The 24,423-nt window shown below is 40.3% G+C and overlaps 1 protein-coding gene across 1 annotated transcript in view; it reads right to left on the reverse strand.

Annotated features, from left to right (window-relative positions):
• Positions 1-207: 207 nt before the first annotated feature.
• Positions 208-24,423, reverse strand: part of LOC122814501 (extracellular calcium-sensing receptor-like) — a 58,544-nt gene continuing 34,328 nt past the window's right edge. Inside the window, exons 3-5 of the mRNA XM_044087076.1 lie at positions 22,655-22,882; positions 8,219-8,342; positions 208-1,121 (exon numbers count right to left, since the gene is read on the reverse strand). Of these exons, the coding sequence (XP_043943011.1) occupies positions 208-1,121; positions 8,219-8,342; positions 22,655-22,882 (1,266 nt within the window). The remainder of the gene's footprint in view (positions 1,122-8,218; positions 8,343-22,654; positions 22,883-24,423) is intronic.

Raw genomic sequence — 24,423 nt, forward strand, 5'->3', positions numbered from 1 at the left:
CACACACACACACACACACACACACACACACACACACACACACACACACACACACACACACACACACACACACACACACACACACACACACGCACGCACACACGCACACATGCACACAAGCGCACACTCATGCTTGCACACATCTGAGCTATTAAATCTAATTGTTTTATTCAGGAAATATGTCCTTCAAAGAGGCAGCTCTCTACATTAATGTCTATGCAGGTCCTGCTTCCTTCCAAAATGCCCTTTGGTATTAATTTCAGGTCGTAAAATAATAATATAACATTTTGGGAAATATATGCAGCCGAGTATCCCCAAGCCTGAAGATATGATAGCAAATATTTCCACAGCAACCATATATTTACCCTGAGTGCTAAGGTAGGCAGGGATAAAAGATATCCAAACACATACAAAAACCAGCATGCTAAATGTAATGTACTTGGCTTCATTAAAGGCATCTGGCAAGTGCCTTGCTAAGAAGGCTACAATGAAACTCACACTGGCTAGTAAGCCCATGTATCCCAGCATGCAGTAAAATGACACTATTGCACCCTCATTACAGCGAAGGATTATTCTTCCTGAATTAAATGTCATATCCTGTTCAGGGTAGGGAGGGGCACTGCCCAGCCAAGCAATACAAATAATCACTTGAACAAGCAAACAGAAAATTAAAATAATGTTTGGTGTCTTAGGCCTGACCCAGCTCCTTAGTTTGCTGTTGGGGTTTGTAGCACTGAATGCTATGACCACTGTGATGGTTTTGGCCAATATACAGGAAACACAAAGGGAGAAAGTCACACCAAATGTAACTTGATGGAGAAGACAGTTGATGTTCTTGGGATAACCAATGAAGATGAGGGAGCAGAGGAAGCAGAAAGTAAGGGAAAGGAGAAGAAGGTAGCTCAGACTGCGGTTGTTAGCTTTCACAACAGGGGTGTCCCGGTGTTTGAAGAAGACACAGAGAATAACTGCTGTGGTACAGGAAGCAAAAATGGAAATAGATGTCAAAGCACTTCCCATTGGTTCTTCAAAGGAGAGGAACTCAACGACCTTTGGAATGCACCGGTCAAACCTCTCATTGGACCAGTGATCAGCTGAGCACTTTAGGCAGTTGTTAGAGTCTGTGGAGAGAAAACAATATGTCAGCCATACTTCCATACAGTAGTAACAGATGAGAAACTGCAGCTGAATCCTCCATTATCATGAGTACTTCACCAGCATGAAAACTTGATTTATGCATTAATCTTATTTATATTTATTTTTAATTTATAACCACACACACACACACACACACACACACACACACACACACACACACACACACACACACACACACACACACACACAGACAAAATGTAACCCACTAAGAAGCAAACCAGGGGACAACAGCAACACTAAATACTGCAGTACTGAGCTGTTTTATAAATAGGCCAGTTAATCTATCACTAGTGTTTACTTTGCTTCATTTTATTTTTCATTATTTTTGCTCATTCTCTCCAAACTCCCTCTCCCTTGCTGTTTCTGGCCTACTACAGAGCTATCATCATGTTCTTAGTACTGGTCTACCCACACTATGCCAAACTGGATGACATGCCTTAAACCTGTTGGGAGAGGTTACTCCATTGTATTCATATGGCACAGGTCATGTCCCTCAAGTCAAGCCCTTTGGCCTCCCTCAGTAAAACATCAGCTTAGCAGAGTGTAGGACCAGAGTTGTGCTCAGTGTCATCACAAAAAGAACCAGAGTTGTACTCAGTGTCATCAGAAAACTTCTTAGGGGCAATAAGTAACAGAGAAAAGCAAAATATTTGTACTCGGCGGGGAACCTGATTGGAAATCCTTTCATAATGTAGCCACTTACAGGCAACCAGAAGCCAATGCAAATAATTTATTGGACCCCGCTCCCTTGTTAAAGAGAACATGTTATGAGATTATCCATGTTCTCTGCCTGCACCAACCTAGGCTTACTCTGACCTACTGCTGGTTCTCAGAGTCATGGACCACAGACTATAAACTATCTCTAATGGCTAGTAGGAAGAAGCCATTTAATACTAATTATTGATACAAACTCTCAGTGTCATGGACCACAGACTACAAACTATCTCTAATGGCTAGTAAGAAGAAGTCATTTAATACTAATTACTGATACAAACACAAAGCTACTGCTCACCTTATATATGACCCAGTTACAGGTCTGTGTATAGGCCATCTGTAACCTCCCATCCAAAAATAAGGGCACATCAAATGGAGATACTGCTGCCCCTTAGCTGCTGTCCTACATCCTGGCATTAGACAATCACCTAGGAAAACATTTATTCATTCATAAAGTTTCAATTAACCTGTTTTATATTTTGCAGGGTTGAGGAGATGCTGGTGCCAAAATAAAAATAGTGAAAAATAACAGCACCTGTTACCATGGAGTCCCAGCCTGAGTCAGCTTTTAGTTTTCTGAGTCAGTGTTGCAACTGCCTCATGTTTACTGACAGCTCACCTCTTCTAGAGAAATGCACCTTATCTAAGCTGGAGGCTAATCTCTCCATCCCACCTACCCACTGTGATTAACCTGCGCCGGATAAATACTGTATTACCACATTACCAAAAACATTGCTCCTACATATGCTGAAGTAGTAGAAACAAAATTCTTATGTAAGCCTCCCAGACCATCTAAACCTCCTACTAGCTAACTTCAGTCACATAGTACAAATACTAACACTTACACAAACACTTACTGTTACTGGGAGTCACCTGTACTGCAAGCCTGAACCCTTAAAATCCAATAAACCTGCAGTAAGTCCCAGAAATGGCTTAGTCATTGATGGCTCCATTATAAGAAATACAGACATAGCATTTACCAGGTTAGCAAAGAAAAACATGACCGCTGTGCCTGTGGTGAAAGGATTAGGGATGTAAAATGGACCTTTTGGTCACTGTGTCACCCCAGATGTAGTTATGACCTTGTAGTTGGACATAATTGGATAAATGGTTTTAAGCATTCCACTCGGGAAGGTGGTATGCAAGGAGACACTGCCGAGCTCTCTGTTTACATTTTCAAAGAGGGCAAGGTCCTGGCATTGAGCAATATTCTACCATCACCAGGAATGATAATCGAATTCAAGGATAAAGTAATTGGCTTCGATTGTTATCTAGTAAACTGATGTAATTCTAACCGGATCCAGTTTGTGTCTGCGTGGGATGAAATTGTCAATAGGCCCCTCCTCCCGCTTTGCCAAGAGTATTCACCCTTGGATTTCGCATATTGGCTAAAACTTTTGTTACCCTTATGGTGCCTTTTTTATGCAGAATTCATCTGCTGGACATCCCAACATAATAAGCTTCTGCCTGGATAATATCACGGTAGCACCACCGGATGGCAGAATCCTAAACATCAAACTTTGTGAACTTGTAACCTTCCTTAACCTCGAGGACATCAGCATTTGTGTAATTCCAGAAAGCCGGTTCCATTGCAGTGATAGCACTCCCAGCATTCCATGGTGCAACGCCTGTCATGCCATCAGCTGTGGGGAACTATCAGTATTTATTTATAACCCTATTGTCTGTCACCAGATTTCACTTGATGCAAATTTGGGAATGGTCAAAGTCTTAGTTACTCTCATAAAATAAGCTATCGCATTATAGCCAGTTATAGAGCTCTATCTGTGACCCCTTCCGAGCATGAATACTTTAACCAGTTAAAAAATTAGCAGTTGAACACAATACCTTTTTATGTGTAACTTAAACTATCCACATATAAACTGGCAAACATTTACTTCCAGCAACAAATATGCCCAGAGAGGTAAGGACTTTGCAAATGTCAGTACGCTTGATCAAATTGCCCCCCTAGCCACCAGAGGTGTTAATCTTCCTCATCATGTCCTCAGAAACATTTCTTCCAGTAGCACCATCTCGCTTATTAACCTTTCTCTGGTCAAATCTGCTGTGATATTCTCTATAAGAATTTGCTTTGTGGCTCCTAATAAATTCTCTACATTCAGGAATTACTTAAAGCAATTATTCACTATTTACTGATTGTATTGATAATCACAAATGGTATGGCTCCTGATCAAACCTTGTAACTGAAGCTGCTGCCCACTGCTTTGAATTTTACTCCCTCATAGGCAGATGGATTGAGGCATCCATACCAGACCAAAGTAAGCATAATTATATATTTCTAGAACTAGACCCACATGGTGGAACCACCTTATCACGAACTCTGTAACAAAAACAAAAAGCTCCTGAGCTTCATTAAAAGATGTCCACTTTATTGTTATAAAAGGGATTTAAAACTGGTAAGCCTTTAGGAAACAGAAGGCCAACTATAAACTTAGGGTTGCAGCGAATTCAGAAGAAGACCATAAGGCCTTCTTCAGATATATTAGGAAGTTTAGAAATAACTTACAGTTCTGTACTGAACTTATCACCAGCATTACCCCCTTCTTTGACCCAACATACATTGATAATAGTTTTCTCCTCCAGCTCCACTCCACATACACTCTCTTTTGCCCACCCCATTCCCCCTCACCCTCCCTCCTAAGATTAAGTTTAACCAAGTCCTTCTGGCACTCTCCAAAATTAGAAACACTCCTTCTGTGTGTACTGACATTATCCCTGGATGTGTGTCCTGACATTATCCCTGGATGTGTGTGTGCTGACATTATCCCTGGGTGTGTGTCCTGTCATTATCCCTGGATGTGTGTCTAGACATTATCCCTGGATGTGTGTCCAGACATTCTCCCTGGGTGCGTGTGTGCTGACATTATCCCTGGACATGTGTCCTGACATTATCCCTGGGTGTGTGTGCTGGCATTATCCCTGGACATGTGTCCTGACATTATCCCTGGGTGTGTGTGCTGACATTATCCCTGGATGTGTGTGCTGACATTATCCCTGGGTGTGTGTCCTGACATTATCCCTGGATGTGTGTCCAGACATTCTCCCTGGTTGTGTGTGCTGACATTATCCCTGGGCATGTGTCCTGACATTATCCCTGGGTGTGTGTGTTGACATTATCCCTGGACATGTGTCCTGACATTATCCCTGGGTGTGTGTGCTGACATTATCCTTGGATGTGTGTCCTGACATTATCCATGGGTATGTGTGCTGACATTATCCTTGGATGTGTGTGCTGACATTATCCCTGGGTGTATGTCCTGACATTATCCCTGGGTGTGTGTGCTGACATTATCCTTGGATGTGTGTCCTGACATTATCCCTGGGTGTGTGTGCTGACATTATGCCTGGATGTGTGTCCTGACATTATCCCTGGATGTGTGTGCTGACATTATGCCTGGATGTGTGTGCTGACATTATCCCTGGGTGTGTGTCCTGACATTATCCCTGGATGTGTGTCCTGACATAATGCCTGGATGTGTGTGCTGACATTATCCCTGGATGTGTGTGCTGACATTATCCCTGGGTGTGTGTCCTGACATTATCCCTGGATGTGTGTGTCCTGACATTATCCTTGGATGTGTGTCCTGACATTATTCCTGGGTGCGTGTCCTGACATTATCCCTGGATGTGTGTGCTGACATTATCCCTGGGTGTGTGTCCTGACATTATCCCTGGATGTGTGTGCTGACATTATCCTTGGATGTGTGTGCTGACATTATTCCCGATGTGTGTCATGACATTATCCCTGGATGTCTGCTGAGAAGTGCAAAGTCCAGTCCAGCAAAACCCCTCTGTGAACTCTTCAACCTGGGACGCTCCACTGGTTATGTCCTCAAGGTGTGGAGAATGGCTGTTGTTGTGTCCTTGTATAAAGCTGGTCCCACTAATGACCCTGGGAATTACAGGCCTAATAGTGTCACTAATATTATTTACAAGGATAACAAAGAATACATTACATTGGCACTAATAAACAATATAGTGACATTATATCCCTGGATACACAGAGGCTCAACTCTGTAAAAGGCAGAGAATATCTTCTTGACCTGGATGACCTCTTTGAAAAGGTTACTGAGGTCATGCATCAGCTCCCACTGATTATCTGAACCTTGCAAAGGCCTTTGACATTATCCCTCTTGCTGGGGTTATTGACGAATTCTCCCAACTCAGCATTAACCTGTAAATACATCAAAGGATAGGTAACTGTCTGGCTGAGAAAACTCATGGTGTTGGGGTTGAGTATTTGGTCTAGACATAAAAATGTCACCAGTCATGTCCCACAGGGCTCTCTCCTGAGTCCCCTTCTCTTTGATATATATTTATTTATTTATATTTATATATATTTCTCTGACATAAAAGGCAGTATAAGGTGACTATAGCTAATCAAGTTTGCTAATGATTGCATGATTGGCTAGATCAAACAAGTGCTTGTTGTATTAATCATAGTTTTTCCCTTAACACAAAAAAAAAATTGGCATTGTTTCGTAGCATCACTACTACTTACCTTATAGATAACATTCCACTTAAATTTGACATAGTCGTCAGGGTCTTGGGTGGGAATGTTGCTAACAATCTCTTCCTTGATCACCATGTGTCTGTGGGGGTTAGAAAATACTTCTACCTCACACAACTCGTCCTTCATGGTATCCCATCAAGGTCCTAAGAAGTTATAGCCCCTCTTTATTCATCTCTTGCCAGGTCCGTCACTGAATAAAACGCACCCTTCAGTATGTACCAGACCAAGCACCTAAACCAGCTGGTAAGACCTCAGTGTTTCCTCACCAAAAAAAGTTCTCAGGACTCAGTACCCTGAGCTACTCTGATAGAATAAAAGCTCCTTTAGTCCTCTTAGTGTCATCAGATTCCTGAAGGGGGTCTCTACTTCACCTTCCGTGTTACAAATGACTCAGTACCCTTTGAACTCCTTCACCTAAAAAAGACAAGAGGTAAAGCAAACATCCATTATAAAGACCAAAATCTGTGCTCCCACATCAATAATACAAAATGGCATGGCAGATACCTAATCCAGTGTATACCCTTTTTCTGGAATAGGCTGCCCTTAGCTATCAAGCAGAATACCTTCCTAGTAACCTGCAAAACCAGTCTGGATGACTGGATGGGTGAATGCAACTTTTCACTGGGAATATGTGGAGAAAGTCTACTTAATGAGGGACATTGATAATCTCCCATATTACTGGGTGATGTTGCAGAGCTTCTTAATGGCCTCCTTTGGCCATAAACTTAGCAAAAACCTGTGAACCTCAGACCCTATGAATCGGTCAGTGCCAGGCACTGAGAGCCCATTCTGGAAAGGGCACAAGTCCCTGACAGGATGCACAGACACACACCTGCAGCCCAATTTGCAGAATTCCTGTTCGGCTGTTGTTTGTCTTTGGGAGGTGGGTGGAAACCAGAACACTTGGAGAAGATACACATGGATGCATGGAGTGCATGCAGCCTGTGTAACGTTGTAGCATATTCAAAGCAGCTAAAGATGAAGAGAAGTTATTCGGAGTAACATGTTACTTTCAACATCTCCTTGTGTACTACATGCTGTATCTTTTCTGTCTTATTAACAGTATCTCAGGTCCTGGCAGAAAACAGTTCAGTGTGAATGAGTCCGTCCGCCCAGCTAACAAGCAAACAAATACATGCATAAGTACTCAAATGGCAAATAAACCAAATAATCTACTATGAAATATCAAACCTTACACATATTACAGTTAAATTCATCAGTATTATAAAAATAATTGTACAAAACAGCATAAAATACTAACCATTAATTGTTTTTGGAGATGAGCAGCGCCCTCATTGTAGGGCAAAACTCACACCTCCCATCTCAATACATTTTCCTTTTGGAGTCACACAAACTTAGAGAAAAGGACAGATATGTCAGAAGATTAAACAGCTTTTTCTCTTCTCTGAGTTCCTTGGATTCCTTGCAAAGCAGAGCACCTGTGTCACAGCAAACCCTAAGGTACTAACATGTCTACAATGACAACATCGAATGTGATTTTATCTCTGATATTTTAAGTTCCAGCAGCAGAAAGCGCAATCAATGGTTGTGATGTTCCTTGAATAAATAAATCCTTTGCATGTAGTAATGTGAGCAACAGAAGGCAGAACACTGATCCACATTGGCACCCACGTACATACTATGTGGTCAAGCAGATAAGATACCTAATGGCATACCTAACACTGGTTACGTTATTGATAATTAGTAATCCCTCAAACGGATCAGTAAAAGAGCTTTAAAATATCCCAGTAACAATACAACAAAGAAACACAAAAACATTTGCAAAAAATATAATTTGAGCAAAATGTGACTCACCTGTCTGGTTAGCAATTTCTCCAGGTGGACACAGGATACAGTCGTAACAGCAAAGTGGCATTCCACGGATCATAGACTTCCGATATCCTAGGGGACATTTTTCATTACACACAGACTGAGGTACCTAAATCAAAAGACAAAAAGGGTTGCTGTCATATTTTATTCATTTATTGTTTGATAACTAGGTCACACCTTGTATAACTATACGTTTTATGTTTCCATTCCCATTGTTTTTACTTTTTAAATGTTAAAGTAATTTATAAAGAGAAAAAAAATGCAAGAGTTTAGCTGTGAATTAAACTTCTGTCACTTATCCAGAAACACTCTCTCTGTGAAACCGGGGTTTTGTGTCCCTGACAAACACATTCTTTGAGACTTGATTTGCACACACACACACACACACACACACACACACACACACACACACACACACACACACACACACACACACACACACACACACACACACAAATGTATAACTTCGGTAGATTGCTGAAGCCTTATAAACTGATATGCTTTTTCTAGACTTTTCTCTCTGGTATGGCTTGGATTCCGTAATCATTTTCACTTGGATTGAAAATTTTCTCTGAGTCTGTAATACTTGTAAGAACTGGAGTGACTCTGAAAATAGTTTTATAAAACTACCTTTGCGAATGAAGTAGTCTATAAACATTGGCTGACCATGGACATAACTAAAACTGGAAATACACACCAGTAAACCATGGCATGCAATGTAAATTTTTAATTTGAATATCCCCTAGTTTTAACATATATTTTTTTACTACTGACATTCATTTCTCCTCCACTTCTCTTGCTTCCTTCAATTTCATTCTTATTACTCCGCATCTGAAATACTGTTATTCTATACCACTGCATTACTATCCCTGTCAGCTGCTGCCTTCCTTCCATCTTACCAACACATAGGTCTGCATGCAGTGTAGCTAAATGGGTAGAGTCATGGTCTCGTGTGCAGTAGGCCCATGGTTCGAATACATCTGTGACACCCGTGTCCTGGCCCAGCAATCAAGGAGCCTCAATCCTCACCACTAACACCAGAGAGGACGTCTCATATATGAGAAAAGGATAACAAATACACACAGTAAAGTACAATTTCCCTTAAGAGCACACAGAGATCACAGTCAGTCTGGGGCTGGTCACTCCCTTGCTCCCCAGGTCCCCAATAAGACTCCCTACTGGGACAGCTATAGGGTCCAGATCTCAGCCTAGCTGGGCAAGATAAAATTTCCAGCACCCCCAGCACCCTCTCTGTCCAACCAGTACTTCGTGTCCCTGCCCACGTAGCTGACACACACAAATTTAAGTTTAAACAACCACACAGACACTCCTCGGGAAGGCTGGCACAAGTTCTCCAGCTGTGCCCCTTTTACCCAGACTATACAGTAGTAATTACTGCCACCACCCAGCTAATATTATCAGCTACCCAAAGGCCCTTAAAAGGGTGTCCAATTATTACTGTACAATATTATTATCCAATTAGTAAGTGTGACTAAACAGTCTTAAGGCTTATTATAATGACCTGGTACAGTATCCTTATATACATGCAATGTACTCTATCTCTACACAAAACCAGCCACAGTTAAAAGGTTTTAAAATATTTAATAATAAATAATTAAAACCACAAGACAATACTTTCTACTACACAGTTAGTGCTAGTCAAACATTCAGAGATCACACAGAAATACTTAAAATAAATCAGTAGTACAGTTCTGACGTCACAGAAAAACACTTAGCCTAATATTTCTAGCTACTAGCTATCTACAAGAAAACACACTTCTAAAATAACTTACTTACATACAGCAACAGGCAGTGCTATGAGTTGGATAGTCAGACAAAAATGCTTAATAATCTCTGATTTTCTCTCTGTTTAAATTGCTATTTTCAGTCCTGATAAACATTACCATCTTTTTACTTCCTGGAGTTCCCAGGCTACACATTAACTACATTTACATTCTTAACATCTTGCTTTTGTTATCTTGCAGCTGGTCAGGAACAGAGCAATAAAAATACATTTGCATGTTTAAATCTAGCAATTTAACTCTTGGTTAAAACAATAGAAGAATTTCTTCATCTAGACTTTTCTGCACCACTGTCCCTTCATAGGTTCATAGGTTCATACTAGGCTATCTGCCCTAGGGCATTTATAAGCCTAGCCAGAATGTGTTTGGCTTTCACCACGCATTTTAAATTTATTTTGCTATGCCCTTTTTCGAGGTTAGTATACTGTGCCTCTGTCTAACAGTGACACAGAAGTGATACCCGGGGTAAACCTACGATCTCCCATCCACTCATCAAGATTCCTCTTGAAGAGAGTCAATGAGGGACTCTGCCTAACCTGGACTAGCATTTTATTCCAGAGTGAAGGGAGCCTCTGGGTTATGAATCTGTCCCTCCAGCATGTCCTATTTATTTCAGTGCTGAGGTTCAAGTCTCTCGAGCGCGTAGCTCGATGGGATTTGGATTTTCTGAGGTGCAGCATGTCCATTAATTCCGGGTTGGACATGGCTTTATACGTTAGGCAAAGATCGCCTCTGAACAGGCGGTATGCCACTGAGTAGAGCTGGAGTTTCTTTAACCGGGCAGCATATGGCATCTGTTTGAGCCCTTTGATCCTCTTGGTGAGGTACTTTTGGGGTCTTTCCAGTTGCTGCAGGTGTCTGGTAAGGTACATCCCAAAAGGGGCATTGTACTCAATTATGGGCCTGATGAGAGATGAGTAAAGAGGCACGATGACCTCCCCTGATCTAGATGTGAATCCCTTCATGATTAGGTGGGCTATATAAAATGTTTTTCTAACCACTTTGGCTACATGGTTGTCAAATGAGAGATTGCTATCAACTTGGGTCCCCAAGTCCCTAATTACTTCTTCTGTACTTAATGGATTACCACCTATGTGGTAATTTGTGGGCACTTTGTTTTGCCAAAGGGGATGACTATACACTATTTGGCATTTAGCTTGAGGCCATGGCTCTGGCACCAGTTGTCTGTTTCTATGAGGCCCTTTTGGAGGATGCTTGTGTCAGCTGGAGAGTCGATTATGGCACCCAGTTTGCAGTCATCTGCGAACTTGGTCAGCCACAGTCCTTCTGTGTTGGCCTGTACCTCCGAGAAATATATACCGAACAAGAGAGGTCCCAGGGCTGAGCCTTGTGGGACACCACTTGTAACTGGTTTGGAGTCTGACATGGCTCCAGCAATTCTAACCATGTGGGTTCTGTCCTTGAGCCAGTTTGCAATCCATCTAGTGACATAGGGGTTTATATTTAAGCTGGTGAGCTTATCTATAATGCCAGAGTGGGGTATTGTATCGAAGGCTTTTGTGAGGTCCAGGTAGGCTGTGTGGACCACCTTCCCCTCATCAATGGCCTTGGTGACTGTTTCAAAGAAATCAACCAGGTTTAAGAGGCAGGATCTGCCCTTAACAAAGCCGAACTGGGTAGGATCCAGTGTTTGTAGGTCCCCAATATCTTTATGTATGAGGTCCATGATGATCCTTTCCATAGCTTTGCAGACCAAGCTAGTCAGGCTTATGGGGTGATAGTTTCCAGGATCCGTTGAGGCACCACCTTTATGGAGAGGGACCACTGTTGCTGTACGTCACTCTTTGAAAACATATCCTGTAGTAAGGCTGAGATTGAACAGTAGTTTTATGTTTGGGTTTAGCTCTTCTTGGAGTTCATGTAGGACGCAGCCCAGGACACCGTCTGGTCCCATTGACGCTGTGTTTTTTGCTTTGGAGAGGGCGACTCTTACCTGAGCATCTGAGATGTCAGGGGGGCAGCACTCTGCTGGGATAGATATTTGCCCTTTTGGTGGGGAGAAGTTTGCTGAACCTGTCAGCTAGGATGTTGGCAATGTCTGTGGGTTCAGTGTATTTTTTGTCATTTTGGACTAATTCTGAGCATATCTGGGAATTACCACCCAGGTTCCTAACATAACTAAAGAAAGCCTTGTGATTATCCTTAGTGTCCTGTGCAATTTTTCTCTCGAAGCTGGCCCTAGACAATTTTATGAGTGCTCGTAGTTTTTTGCTAATACTGATCAGTGATGCCTTCCCTTTCTGGGATTTTGCTCTATCATTTAGTAGCTTCCTCCTTCTATTGTATAGTTTGTTTATGGCTGGGGTCCACCAGACAGGAAGTCTGCCTTTGGAGGATTGGGTCTTGGTTTTATTTGGGATCGCATGATCCATGCATTCCTGAAGGTGTTCATAGAATGCGTTTATAAAGGAATCTGTGGTCTGGGCCATATTTTCCACAGGCCCGGAGGCTTTGAAGGATTCCACCTCGGTTTTGAGGAGTGTGAAATTTGCTTTAGAGAAGTTTTTCACTGTGGTTTTCTGGGCAGGGAGTGGGGCTGGGATGTGAATATCCAGTGAGATTAGTTTATGGTCTGATCTTACCAGTGAGGGATACACTTCTGGTCTGGAGCATAGAGTCCCCATGTTGGTGATGATCAGGTCCAGTATGTTTTCTCCTCTTGTGGGAGTGGTAACAAGTTGTTCCATAGCATTTGAGTTTATAAATTCTAGGAACCTTTGGGCTAGGGTGTTGGAGCTAGAGTAATGCTCCCAGTCTATGTTTGGGTAGTTGACGTCGCCCAATGTAATGGTGTTTGGAGAGACCTTCATATTTTTCAGTGTTCTCAGGAAGGCCGAGTGGGGTTCCTGGGTTTGGGAGGGTGGTCTGTAGCAGGCTATAAACTGGAAGGCAGTTTTACCCACTGTTAGTTGCACATGGATAGTCTCTGATGCTTCGTGCTTTGCCACCAACCTGGAGGTGTGGGTATCTTTGATGAATATTGATACTCCCCCTCCTTTTGTGGTTCGGTCCAAGTTTTGGGGTTGAAAAGCATGGTATGAGGTATAACCTGGTAGTGCTGGGGTGCTCTTGGGAGCCCTGAACCAGGTTTCTGTTACTGCACAGATATCGATGTTCTCCATGCTAAGGAGAGTTTTGAGTGCGTGCATCTTGAGGTTTAGACTTCTGGCGTTGAGTAGCATTACTCTTAGTTTCTTATCCCTTGTGATACCTATGGAGGTGGGTTTGTCTTTTGAGCCTTGCCTAAAAAAGGCACTATGGGGGTAGCAAGAGCCTTTGCCAATATCCGAAAGCCCAGGGGTGACAGGTGCAAGCCGTCCCTAGCGAAGCATCGTGGCTTGCCGAGCATATCATCCCAAGCTGACAGGCATTGGATCCCCTTTAAATGACACCAGTACTTAAGCCAGTTGTTGAAATTGATCATCTTGTCTTCATATTGTGGCATCATTCTTGGTGAGGGTAAGATGCTACTCAAGGTCAGGGTCATACCAGCCTGTGCTACATGCTCAGAGAGCTCCTTTATGTCTCTTTTCATGTAGTCCAGGGAGGTACGTCTCAGGTCATTCACACCAGCATGGACAATGACTGAGTCATATTTGTACTTGCCTTGGAGTGACCTGAGTGATTGTGTTATGTGGCGGAGCTTAGCGCCTGACAGGCTGCTCACTGTGACCCTCTCCTTGTTCAGCCTGGTGAGCGGGACGTCAGTGTGCCTGACGATAGAGTGACCTATTACAAGTGTATCAGGTGTGTTGTTTAGTCTTAAGGGCTGTGACTGTTCGGCACACTGGCTTTGTGAGATATGTGTTGCACGTGTTTTGTTTTGGGGTAGCAGTTGCTTAGGTGTCTGCTTTGGAGGTCTCTGCTGCTTAGGCAGATCTTTATTTAGAGCCTCCGAGTATGTTTTTGTGTGATTATGTGTTTGGTTTGCTGTCGTGGTAGGTCTATGTGAGACTGGAATTGTAGTGAGTGTGGTTTCCTTCTCCTCCTGACTGGTTATGCCAGTACTGAGTTGAGAGAGCTTAGCCTCCAGTTTGGTTATATGGTTGCATCTCTCACATGTGTTGGAATTTGTTGGGAGGAAGAGAGGGTTGTCTGTGTACATGAGGCAGTTGTAACATTGCCTCAAGATTCCCAGATTCACCAGCTGGACCGGAGAGGAGATTGACAACTGACCTTTGGACATGCTAGAATAATATTGGGAATTCCTTAATAATTGAAAACAAGGGCCAGTGGGGAGTGAGGGTGTAGTGCTTTTAATTTTTAGTGCTGACTTATATAATTGCTTTAGTGAGCAAGTGCCAGGTAACTTAAGTGCAATGTGTTACAGGTAACTTAAATGCAAAAACGACAAACAGTAACTTTCTTTCAAGTGAAACAAGAAATAAGTACAGTAAGCAATGCAGATATCACTAGTGATCCACAGAAGTGCTGAGAAGCTGCGTATTAGGTGGAATTAGCATTCCAGGGAAATAACAAGCAAACAAACAACAAGCATATAAACAAAGCTAGATTCAGCAGGCCTGGATCTAGTCTATGCTACAGCAAACAAGGTGTACCAATTTCAGTAAGATACAGTTCAAATATTCAGGCACTATAAACCTTTAACCAGAAATTCCCAGCTCAGAAGGGCAGAGTCCAGCCTCTTCTCCCACAAGAGTGCAGACCACGAACCTTCTTAATGTAAAATAACTGGCCTGAAGCCCAAGTGCTTAAACCAGAACTAATACACTTTAAGAATAACAGACACTGGGCTCTCAATCAGCAGTTCCCAACTTAGAAGGATGAAAGCTACCTGTCCTGCCACCACAGTGCATGCCACAAACCTTCCTAATGTAAAACAACTGGTCTGAACCCCAAGTGCTTAATCCAAAAGACTTAGAATGATAGCTACACTTTAATCAAGTTACTACCAAGCAGTAATAAATACAATTGAATACTTTAGAGAATGCCTGGATTAGTGCTCAAGTTACACAAACAAAGCTAGATCCAGCAGGCCCGAATCCAGTCTATGCCACAGCAAACAAGGCGCACCAACTTCAGTAAGAAGCAGATCAGATATGCATGCACTATAAGCCTTTAACCAGAAATTCCCAGCTCAGAAGGGCAGAGTCCAGCCTCTCCTCCCACAAGAGGGCAGACCACGAACCCTCTTAATGTAAAATAACTGGCCTGAAAGCCCAGGTGCTTAAACCAGAATTGATACTTTTAGAATAACAGACACTGAGCCCTCAGTCAGCAGTTCCCAACCTAGAAGGATGTAAGCTACCTGTCCTGCCACTACAGTGCAGACCAAAAACCCTCTCAGTGCAAAACAACTGGTCCGAAGCCCAAGTGTTTAAACCAAAAGGCTTAGAATGAGTTACGCCAAGCAGTAATAAATACAATTGAGTACTTTTAAGATGATGCAAAAGTAAAATAAAGTAGGTAGAAACACAAGTACAGTAAAAGCAGATGAATTTTTTTTTTCTGAACAAGTGCTGAGATCAAAGAAACAGATTTGAGTGCTGAAACTAGAAAACTGGCTAGTTATAAGAAAAAAAAACTAAGCTAGAAGGCTTCCCTCCAACACAGAAGGGCTTGGGGGCTCAGAAGCCTACAAATAGTCTATACCACTAAACAGGAAAGGCAGGAAACAAGCTTAATTTTTTTTTCTGTTTCCCAGATGCTCTCTTTGTACACAGTAGGAGTGCCTGAAAACAGAATATGATCTCACTGCACTCAGTTGAGTGAGCAAATGAGATGGGCCCAGAAGGAGTATCCAAACACAAATTTACAAGAGGGGTGGGCAGTTTCAAGGCCACTAAGATTAACACCAAAACAAAAACAGGGAGGGTGGGTAGGACTAACTGAAGAGCAGAGTCAAAACTTCCAGTTCAGTTAATATTCCTGCAACACAGTCAAAATCAATTTAAATACTGTATTTTCTTGAAAAAAAGTGCAGATAAAGGTACTTAAATTCTCTTATACGTCCAGTTGAATACAGCAAGTTCTTAGCCGGCCAAAGCTGAGGTTTTTAAGCAGAAAATATTTCACACTGTACCACTTAAATAGGCAAGGACAGGAAATCAAAGAATATGGCTACCCCCACACCTGTAATTACTAGCAAATAACAAAATTCAGCAAACACTGACTAACTTCCAGTTCAGTTAATATTCCTGCAACACAGTCAAAATCAATTTAAATACTGTATTTTTTGAAAAAAAGTGCAGATAAAGGTACTTAAATTCTCTTATATGTCCAGTTGAATACAGCAAGTTCTTAGCCAGCCAAAGCTGAGGTTTCAAAGGGTCACCACAGGTTTTTTCTGGGTCAGTAGAGAGTACTGTTGCCACATTTTTGTAACAGCATTTTTTTTTTCATTTAAAACAAGCTTGTGATTCACATTCATATTTACAAATGATAGAATTATGTATAAAATTCTATCGGGCTAGGCTGGCAGCCTTCACCCATCTCTACCAGTCTTCACAACATCTAGGGGAAAGTGAGCATTAATTTTGTTGGGAGGTTGGCATAATGGTTAAGGTGTTTACCTTACAGACACAAGGTACAAGGTTTGATTCTCACATGGGGTAATTAGCTAGGCTTAAAATTGCATACAAGGACAGTTAGCCTAGTACTAATCTATGAACCTATGAACTCTTCATCCCCAGCCCATTCATCTCTCAAAATGTGACACATGTCCAGCTATTAATAACCCCTAGTCTCTTCTCTGCTACTGTCAACCTCTTTAAAAGTGTTTCTCCTACAAAAAACATAATCAACAAGCCTTCCTCTAGAACAAGGCTGAATTTCAAACACTCTTATGTATACTCTCTGTGGTCTTTTCACTTGTAAACATGTGATGACAGCCATCTTAACCCAGTTCCTGCAGCCACTAAGCAAAATAAACAAGACTGCCACATCAATAAATGGTCATCCCCAAAGCCATTCAGTCTCCATGTATTCACAGCTAACCATAGAAGTATAAGAAACAGGCTAACTGATGTGCATGCCTGGGTAGCGTACCTCTCCCCAGATATACCAGTAGCCACAGAAACATGGCTTAAACAAGAAATGAAAGATGGAGACATTTTATAGCAGGCATAAAACACCTTAAAATTTGACAGAACCCATAAAAAAGGTGTGGTGGGAGTGGCCATGTTCTACAAGACTACTTTAAACCTCTGTAGGTCTCATATAACTCAACCCCACTCTTCAATGCTGAAATAATTACAGTATCCTTGAAAATTAATGTTCAGAAAAGCCTTTGCATTATAGGAGCCTACACCCCCCCAGGCAATATCACACTATCCTTAAGTGAATTACTCTGTCACACTATTCTTAAGTTTGTTTACTCTATCATGTATGCCTGCTGCTTTGGAAACAGTTTCAGACTGAGTTTTCTCTCTGTCTTCATTGTGCTAACTGAATAGCTGCTTGCAAGCCTTCTTTTTGGCATCATTATAAACAAATGTCTGTTTGTGGGTCTTATAGATAATAATTACAATGGTGTCAGCTTTAACATTGCATACACTAATCTACAAAAAGGAATGATGGATACAGAGTCCATGTTGGACATCTGTATCCTGGCCCACACTCCATGGCAGCATGCAAGAAAAGTATGTCTCAGCGGCTTACCTACAATATCTGCCCCCCCCCCCTCCCAGTGATATAGGGTGCCCTCCAAAAAATAGGGAGCCAGAAATCCAAATCTGTAAGCAATGTATGCTGTTATTCTGGGGTGTCTTTCAGTAACAGAATATCCTCAAACCATCCACCTAAGTAACCGTAGTATAGTACCAACAGCAGAGATACCCTTACTGAGTTTCTAGCATGTCTCTAATGAACTGAAGTATGAAGATGGAATATGCTGATGGTATTGTGTTGCATGCAAGATTGTCTGCTACCGAGATGTTCGTGAATCATTTAGATGGCATGTTATGGAAAACCACAGCATTACAACAATATGCTTTGAGAACGTGTGGCAGAGCACATTACTGTCTGGGTGAATGCAGTCAGTCAGTGTTCGGTAGTTTCTTGCACATACTCCCTTGCCCATTATGCCAGTCTAGGTTTGCCCACAGACTTTCGCAGATGCGGAGATGTGGAGGTATTCACAAACAGAGCAGCAGTTCACTATACTGCATCGCTTTGCAGAATCGGATCTCAAGTTTAAAGTCCATTGTGCAGCGCAGTTTTTTTTGCAAAGTTATGTTCATTTGATGTTAGCTTTTTTGTTTTATTTACATATCCCAGTTAACTCGATTAACTTTTTTTAACAGATGCTTCTATTTTATTAGATTATCATAATATAGTCAGATCAACTTCACATTTTATTTTTTAAATATAAGAGTAAATTAGCTTTCTATATATTTCTTAAAATAATACCATGAAACATATTCTCAGAACAATTCTTTACATTCGACACAAAAGGCTTGGTAGTTTGTTTTCCATGTTCTAGCCCATCTTTTGACTTAGGTCATGGCTCAAAATGGTCTTTAGACCAGTCCATCTATCATTACAATTATTAAATCAATTAATCAACAAATAGAATTCTGACCTTCTGTATTTCTTCAAAAACTGCCTATAACTTTAGCATCAGCTTAAATGCCACAGGGGGATAAACCCTAATCATGACCTAGGTGACTTGGGGTGAGTTTGACTAATGGATCATCACCTGCTAGAGCCAGTGTATGAGAAAAGAGGAATGAAGAGATGTAGCCGGCTTTCTTCTCCTGAAAGGTAGGGGAGAGGGCACATGTCCGTGGTAGAAACTGTGGTATAGACTGTCAGTCACTCACATGTGCCTGTGTGACATTGGATCACATCTCATACACATGAACATGCACCACCAATCTCACTGCATGCTTATTCCTTGAATGCTGATGAGCAAGTGCAGTAGGTGATGAGCATGTGCAGTACATGATGAGCATGTGCAGTAGGTGATGAGATGTGCAGTACATGATGAGCATGTGCAGTAGGTGATGAGCATGTGCAGTACATGATGAGCATGTGCAGTAAGATGAAAGGACTCAAGTAGAAAACTCTGTTTTGCTGCAAGGATGATGTTGCCTCTCCCACTGCATGCAATCCTCACCTCTAGGAACTCAAGCAAAACAAATGGATTAATGGGGTAGTGGCAGAGCTGATAGTAAACAGTGGAGCAGCACAAAGAATGCAAACAATTATTGCCTGTAACTTCAGCCTACATTCTTTGAGTAGCTTTTTACAAAAATGAAATACTTTTTTTCTAATAAAATTTTGTTTCACATGACCTGTTGCTGGTTTTAACCAAATCTGATGCAATTGCCATTTTAGTAAAATGTGTCTTATTTGTAAACAATCTGAACTCATTCATTAATAATTTATAATGTTATTTCCGATTTGGAAATAATTACTTCCACATGAATCCTATTGAAACAGATAATTTTTTTAAACCCTACTAGGAGTATATTACTAATTATTGCTGTTTTTTTTCCTTTTCACCCTTTTTGTAATAGTTACATATTGATCCCATGTTTAATATGAACTTCCTATTTTATTTACCCAGTAACCTGTAATTTCTTAAATCAAATGTCCATCAGTGAAATATATTTCTTTTGTTCTACTGAAGTCACCTAATGGATGGATTTACTTGATACTATGCAAGGGCTTAACTGTGTTACCTCAAAAAAAAAAAAAAATAGAAACAATAAACCTGCACATATTTATGTCTCATCAAAATTCCCATGTTTAATGTTGGTGAAAAGAATATTATTTTATTATATGTAGAAATGTCAGGAGTTTATTTTTTAAAAGAAAATGAAGTGCTCAATGATCTAAAAACTCAGTTTTTGTGTAAAAAGAAGAAGCAAAGAAATGAAACAAAGAACTGAAGTAGTGAGTGGCTAAATCCCAAATCTCTATAAGTACGTTCAGTACTGCTACCACTAAAACTTGGTAAAGTAAGCCACAGACTAATTTGTTTTTTTATATGTAGTTCACTAGGTTTTTTTGTACTGTATAAAGCATAACAAAAGTAATCAAGAGCTAGGTGAGTGCTTTTGCCTTCCTTGGTTTGTTCAAATCTAGTGGAAGTTATGTTTAGTATTCAAAAAGGCAAGTGCCTTTACGTGTTTGCAGTAAAAACTACAAAAAAAATCCAGCCAAGTGAGAGTTTTCGCTGTGTGATATTTGTATGTCTTTAAGGGGTCATTTGCATATATCCCATGGGCCTCCATTACAGGAGGTTTAAGGTATCACACAGTTAAAAGTCTAGCTTGGCTGGGTTTTCTTGCAGCTTTTACAGAATGGTTTGTCGGTGTGATCTTTTTACCCTTAAGATGTTATGTGCTTGCAAAGTGGGAGGACCACCCATGGAGTATAAGGAAGACCATGGGAAAACATTTGTGGCTCTTTTACAGACAGGGTGATAGCTCTTCATCTTGCAGTTAGCCATATGAAGAAATCATGATTATTGATGATAATAATAATAGCAATAATGTTGTTAGAGGGTTGACAGTACATTTTTCTCCTCTCTTTTGTTTATGACATTGCTATGTGTTTAAGCTGGTTAATACTCAAAGAAACTGTACATAGAACATGGTTCTCCAGCCAGTGCAATGTCTCATGAAAATTGCCATGTTTAATGTTGGTGCAAACAGTATTATTTTGTTATATGTAGAAATGTCACGAGTTTGTTTTTTTAAAGAAAATGAAGTGCTCAATGATTTTTTTTTTTGACGACATGCTCTGCATCAAGAAATTGTGCAGTCCCTAAGAATCTGAAAACAGCAACCTAAGTGAGACTACCAAATAGCAGGGTTTTGGTTTTAATATCAACAGTCAGGTAGTGCACATGTAATCACAAAAGCATACTGTTAGGTCATTCTGTAAGGCTTTCAGGTGACTGCAGTGCTTGCCGGGATGGAAAAGGATAATTCATTCATCTTTATATATGTTTGTCTAAATAGGGGCTCATATGGCCATCTCTGCAGTATTAGCCACCCGCTTATGCTATGGAGTTCCACACATATTTCTATGATCAAGCAACGTATGTCTAGATGCATATGTGTGTGTGTGTGTGTGTGTGTGTGTGTGTGTGTGTGTGTGTGTGTGTGTGTGTGTGTGTGTGTATATATATATATATATATATATATATAGGTTCACTTTATAATCCCGAAATACTGAAATATTGAATTTCACTATCTCAAGACTATAATAGTGAAAGCGGAATTACACAAAAGACCACATAACCGAATCCGGAAATGTCGAATTAGTGGTTATTGTGGTGGGCTGTGTTTTACTGGACAGCTGGAGATTGAGGTAAGTGTTTATATTTTAAAATTTTGGGTAGGAAATTTATTGTATGTTAGTGTGGTGGGAAGTTCTAGGTGTAGGTTAAGGTATGTAGGTAAGAGTGTGAGTGTGTAAGTGTTGAGAATGGTGTTGTTTGTATGTATGTGATGTGTGTTTGGGCGAGGGGAATGTAGATTGTGTAGTGGTGGGTTTTGTGTCTGTGCCATTTTTAGTGTGACCTCAGAGTTGATATATATATATATATATATATATATATATATATATAAGTAGTGGGGGCATGGGTGGCACAGCCCCCCACATGGTGCGTGCAGGGGGGCTTGCCTCCTGCTTATATCTAGGGTAGGTGTGTGTCTTTGTGTTGTTTTATTTGTGTGTGTTTTATTTGCTTGTTGTAGTATGGGGAGTAGGGTGTATGTGTATTTTTGTGGTGTAGGGTGTGTTTATAAGGCGCGGTTTTGGGGTTTCTATATTTTGATTTTTCAGCTTTATAGTCTCAAGATACTGAAATTCGATATTTCAGTATTTCGAGATTATAAAGTGAATCTATATATATATATATATATATATATATATATATATATATATATATATATACATATATATGTTTGTGTGTGTGTGTGTGTGTGTGTGCATATACTGTACATACTGTGTAAACACCCCATACACCAAACAGGAAGCAGAGTGAGAGGTATGTATGAGACTCTGAGAGCAGATGTACACTGTCCACACCATACGGCTTCCATCCAGTGACTAGATTAGTTCAGGAGGGAACATACTCCAATCTCCTTGACCACATTCAACTGGGGAGGTTACGCAGGACATGTGGGCACAACTTAGGAAACACCACATCTTGGACATGCAGCATTAGAAAAACAGAATAATAAAGCAGAAAAGGAAAGAAAAATTAAAAAAGAGTAATGAAATAAATAAAGTAAGAAAACAAAGGATTGAAAAAGGAAGGATTAAATGGGTAAGAAACTAGATGGAGAGAAAAGTAAATGTAAATAATGAAGCAAATAAAAAATAAAACAAAGATTGAATCAAAAATAATGAGCACAAAGCAGCCGTTTCTAACAAAAAGCATGAAGTCATGAAACTAAAAGCAGAAGGCCTACTTTCAAAAATGTCACAAGTTATTGTTATTACTGCTAATGTATACGTCTAACGTATAGCTGATGGAGCAGAGTTCTTGGAAGCAGCACGGCCAGGAATGGACAAGTGAATACACAAATGAATGAATGAACAAGATATACGTGAATAATTAAAGTAGTGAATGAATGAATGAATAAACGACAGCATCTGAGACAGAGCTCCTTACATCAGTAACTCCTTGGTTCCACATGATGGCAGTTTTGTTGATGACAATGCCCTGACCAGGGGAGGTTTGAGGGGTATATTTGCCCACTTTGGCATACTTCTCAGGAATCCCAGGAATCAGCTGCCAGTTCAATATGTCATAATAAGGCTGAGGGTCTCCATTATCATCAAAAAATATCTCCTCGCCTGCTTTATTCTCAAATCGGACATGCCTGAGATAGTGTAAAACCTGGAAAGGTACAAGAAATTCAGTTATTGATGCAACAGCAAGAAAGCTTTTTGTCTACATAACTGTGGTTACACATAGAGTTTAAGCAGTTAAAAGTCCAGTGTCAACATGTTAGAATAAATGCTTTCATCATAGAAGACAATATATTCAAAACTTAAGTTGTCTGCAGCCTCAGTCAATGTATATCTGAAATAGTTTCTTTCACTATAGTAATATTTCAGTACATGTTTTTAGACAATATGTATTGCAAATGGAATAGCATGGCTACATGATCATGCATTTGTTTGTTTGTTTTCTAATATCCACATGAATAGCATGGCTACATGATCATGCATTCGTTCGTTTGTTTGTTTGTTTTCTAATATCCACATGAATAGTACGGCTACATGCTCATGCATTCATTTGTTTGTTTGTTTTCTAATATCCACATGAATAGAATGGCTACATGATCATGCATTCATTTGTTTGTTTGTTTTCTAATATCCACATGAATAGCATGGCTACATGATCATGCATTCGTTTGTTTGTTTGTTTTCTAATATCCACATGAATAGCATGGCTACATGCTCATGCATTCATTTGTTTGTTTGTTTTCTAATATCCACATGAATAGAATGGCTACATGATCATGCATTCATTTGTTTGTTTGTTTTCTAATATCCACATGAATAGCATGGCTACATGGCCATGCATTCGTTTGTTTGTTTGTTTTCTAAAATCCACATGAATAGCATGGCTACATGATTATGCATTTGTTTGTTTGTTTGTTTTCTAATATCCACATAAATAGCATGGCTTCACGATCTTGCATTTGTTTGTTTGTTTGTTTTTCTAATATCCACATGACTAGCATGGCTACATGATCATGCATTCGTTTGTTTGTTTGTTTTCTAATATCCACATAAATAGCATGGCTTCACGATCTTGCATTCGTTTGTTTGTTTGTTTTCTAATATCCACATGAATAGCATGACTACATGATCATGCATTCATTTGTTTGTTTGTTTTCTAATATCCACATGAATAGCATGGCTACATGATCATGCATTTGTTTGTTTGTTTTCTAATATCCACAAGAATAGCATGGCTACATGATCATGCATTCTTTTGTTTGTTTGTTTTCTAATATCCACAAGAATAGCATGGCTACATGATCATGCATTCTTTTGTTTTCTAATATCCACAAGAATAGCATGGCTACATGATCATGCATTTGTTTGTCTGGCTGCAGTTTTGTATATAATTGTAAATTACCCTAATATCCACATGAATAGCATGGTTACATGATCATGCATTCATTTGTTTGTTTGTTTTCTAATATTCACATGAATATCATGGCTACATGATCATGCATTCATTTGTTTGTTTGTTTTCTAATATCCACATGAATAGCATGGATACATGATCATGCATCCATTTGTTTTCTAATACCCACATGACTAGCATGGCTACATGATCATGCATTCATTTATTTGTTTGTTTTCTAATATTCACATGAATAGCATGGCTACATGATCATGCATTCATTTGTTTGTTTGTTT

This window comes from Protopterus annectens, chromosome 10.part0, assembly GCF_019279795.1.
Source record: "Protopterus annectens isolate FY-2018-M chromosome 10.part0, PAN1.0, whole genome shotgun sequence".
Taxonomy (NCBI): domain Eukaryota; kingdom Metazoa; phylum Chordata; order Ceratodontiformes; family Protopteridae; genus Protopterus; species Protopterus annectens.